Here is a 3460-nt window from a genome sequence, read left to right on the forward strand (position 1 = left end):
TTTACCTTCTTTATCATTCCTTATTGCCTGCGTTAGTCTATCCATTTTTTTACATTTGTCCCGGTTTGGAGGTTGACAGTTATGGCAACCCTACCCAGAACACAAACAAGGTCATGTTCAACTTTGTTTCTGTCTTCTTCAGTTAAGCTGGACTCCAGTTCCCATCAAGTCCAGCCAGTGGTCAGAGATGATGGGAAGGGACTGTAATCCAACCATATTTGGAGGGCCTCAGGTTCCCCAAATAAAATGAGTGAGATTTGCATTTCTATATCAAATAAAACTAGTAAGTTTCAGCTTTTCCTTCTGGAAAGTAATGTAAGTGTATGGCTTATAGGTTGCAGTGACAGCTTTCCTCTGGATGCCTGCGTTGAGTCGGTAATGGGCTGGATGAGGGAATACAAACTCAGACTGAACCCAGAGAAAACGGAGGTACTCGCAATAGGTACCCCAAGTCCAGACAGGGAAATTTGCCATCCAGTCCTGGATGGGGTCACACTTCCCCTAAAGGACGAGGTCTGCAGTTTGGGAGTACTCCTGGATCTGTCCTTACAATTGACATCCCAAATAGATGTGACGGCCAGGAGTGCTTGGTATCAGGTTCAGTTGATACGCCAACTGCGTCCCTACCTGGACCGAAAGGACCTTGAAGCAGTGGTGCATGCACTGGTAATCTCTCATTTAGATTTCTGTAATGTGCTTTACTTGGGGCTACCCTTATATCAAGTCCAGAAGCTTCAATTAGTTCAAAATGCGGCAACCAGATTGGTCACCGGTTCATCTAGGTTGGACCACATAACACCAGTGCTAAAATCTCTTCACTGGCTGCCAATTAGCTTCTGGGTGCAATACAAGGTGTTGGTCATAACCTTTAAAGCCCTACCTGGCTTGGGCCTGAGTTACTTGCGGGATGCCTCTCCCTACACAATCCGCTCCACACTCTCAGAACATCAGGGAAGTATTTATTAGAACCCCATAACACTAGATTAATGATAACTTCCCACAGAGCGTTTACAGCCGCAGCCCCAAAATTAGGGATTAGCCTTCCGGAAGAGATCTGTTGCCTTCAAGAAAGCCCTCAAAAAGGATCCCTTCTGGCAGGCTTATCCATCAGACATTGCATAGAAATCTTATAACAACTTTCCACTTTTGACTATCTTCACTGACTACTGATAAATTGATTTTAGAGAGCTAATAGGAATTGCTCAATTCAGTATTAGTGTTGTATTGATTGTATTAAGATTTTATATTGACTGTAATAGTATTAATACTGTGTATTACCTGTACTATTTTGTATTATCTTTTGCTGTAATCTCGCTTTGATCTTTGGAGAGGTGGGAAATACAAATAAACATTATTATTATTATTATTATTATTATTATTATTATTATTATTATTCAATGTAGGCCATTAAGGGAGCAGTCACTCCTCCTTCAGCCTCTGTATTTTCTGGCTGTGTATGAGAAAAATTGGCTCCTGAAATGGTAGAAATGCCCAGTTCTCTGACGCCACAATGTCATATATCTATGGCTATCTGATAGGCCAAGTTCTCTCCTGCCAGCCTGCTAAGCTCTTTGTTCTTCAAGGGAGGCCTTTCTCTTGGTCCTACCACATGTGAAGGCATGTCTGGTAAGGACTCTCTCTCCATTGATGTTGTTGTTGTGTGTCTTCAAGTGATTTCTGATTTATGGCAATAGTAAGGTGAGCTTATCATAGGGTTTTCCTGGGAACATTTGTTCAGATGGGGTTTTGCCCTTGGCTTCCTCAGAGGCTGAGAGAGGATGGCTTGCTGAAGAGAGCTGAGCAAAGAAGATTGGAACCCTTGTCTCCTAGACTCCTAGACCAATGCTCAAACCACAACACCATGCTGGCTTGTTTTTTAAATGCAGTGCATCAAGAAACAAAATTAGACGGTACTGAAATTTAAACGTAAATTCAACAACTCCAGTCTCACAAAATGAGCCTAAATCCAGAGACTAGAGTTCCAACAAGAGTAGACTCTTTGAATCAAATCGACCCTTTTTATAAATCCCATTGATTCAATAGGTCTAGGTGTTAAGCTCATGATGATATTTGAGCCACGGCTTCAAATTCTAAATTAGGTGTGTGGTTTCATCTGAGCAAAACTTCATTATTTAGATTAGCAATTAGATGACTAAAGTAACAGTAAAGAGATGTTTAATTTCCAACATCTTCAGTAAATTTTTGTAAGCCTCTTTGAGTCCTAAACTGGGAAAAGGGCAGGATATAAGTAACTAAAACAACCACATGGCCATACCCCCTTCCCAAAGTATCCTCTAAAATACAGAGTAAGAATAGCTTAAGTGCCAGAGCCAGTGGGGCATAGTAGTTTGAGTGTTGGGTTACAACTCTGGAGACAAGGGTTCAAATTCCCCCTCAGCCGCAGAAAACCCAACACCCTTTCAAGCCTTAGAGGAAGGCTGCCAATCTTGCCAAGAAAACCCCGCAATTGGTTTGCTTAGAGTCGCCAAAGTTCAGAAACAATTTGAAGGCGCACAACAACAACAAGAAGAACAACAATAGATCAAGAGAGCCAAAGGCCCCACAGAAACATGTTGCTTTCATAGCTTTTTAAGGAACTGATCAGTAATTTCCTTCATTTGTTCCTTGTCTTCCGGCAGATGCTCTCCTTTGGCTGGCATAAGATCTGTGCTGGCAAGCCTTTGCACCAGCTCAGCCTCTCTCTTCATATTCTTCAGTTTCAAGACTCTTTCCTTGAATCCTGGTTTTGCTTCCCGCTCTTCTTCTTGGATCAGGAGGTTGATGTAGTCCAAGCTGGAACGATGGGAGGACTTCAGCGCAATTTCCTGAAGGCGCTTGTAGCTTTGGGATGCTCTCACAATAAGCCCTGCTAAGATTTCCTTTTCCATTTTCTCCTCTGCCTTCAGATGTTCAAGCAGCTTTTCTGAGGTCACTTTGCTTTTCATACTTTTCTCATACTTTTTTTTCAACTCTTCAAAGGTCTTTGTCTTTTTGACAACTTGATGTAGTAATCTGTATTGCGCTTTGAAATGATTGCTCACTGAACAACGTCCAGGACAGACATTACATGTTCCTGAGAAAAAACTGATAGCTGAACAAAAGCGAAGTAAAAGGTTCCATGGTGTCAAGCAAGGAAAGTGGCAGGTGAAGTTACATTTCCTGCAATTGGTTACATACAGCCCAGTGGGTTCCTTCACAGATTCTGTCACTTCTATTTCATACTCAAAATCTTTGTTGGCCTCCACGTCTTTCTTGTGCAGATCCAGAACTTCCTGCGTCTTCCTCAGTTCTTCCACTTTCACGCACACAATTTTGATTTGGGCCTGCAGCCCCGCGAGGGCAGTTTCCAGTTCCTTCCGTTCTCTCAGGACTTCCTTTGTCAGAGTTAAACTTTTAGTTTCCAAAAGGTTTAGTGAGTCAAAGAAGGTCTTCATGCTCATCTCACCCATTTTCCAAAACA

At 42.2% G+C, this 3460-nt stretch overlaps 1 protein-coding gene across 1 annotated transcript; it reads right to left on the reverse strand.

Moving 5' to 3' along the window:
* Positions 1-896: 896 nt before the first annotated feature.
* On the reverse strand, positions 897-3449 carry LOC121918151. Its single transcript, XM_042444245.1, has one exon. It carries the CDS (start codon positions 3447-3449, stop codon positions 2580-2582), a length of 870 nt encoding a protein of 289 aa, XP_042300179.1. The 3' UTR covers positions 897-2579.
* Positions 3450-3460: the final 11 nt, after the last annotated feature.

Source organism: Sceloporus undulatus, unplaced genomic scaffold (genome assembly GCF_019175285.1).
Source record: "Sceloporus undulatus isolate JIND9_A2432 ecotype Alabama unplaced genomic scaffold, SceUnd_v1.1 scaffold_5162, whole genome shotgun sequence".
NCBI classification, from domain to species: Eukaryota; Metazoa; Chordata; class Lepidosauria; order Squamata; family Phrynosomatidae; genus Sceloporus; species Sceloporus undulatus.

Coding starts and splice junctions, on each gene's coding strand:
- LOC121918151 (XM_042444245.1), bottom strand. CDS start 3,449: ATGGGTGAGATGAGCATGAAGACCTTCTTTGACTCACTAAACCTTTTG.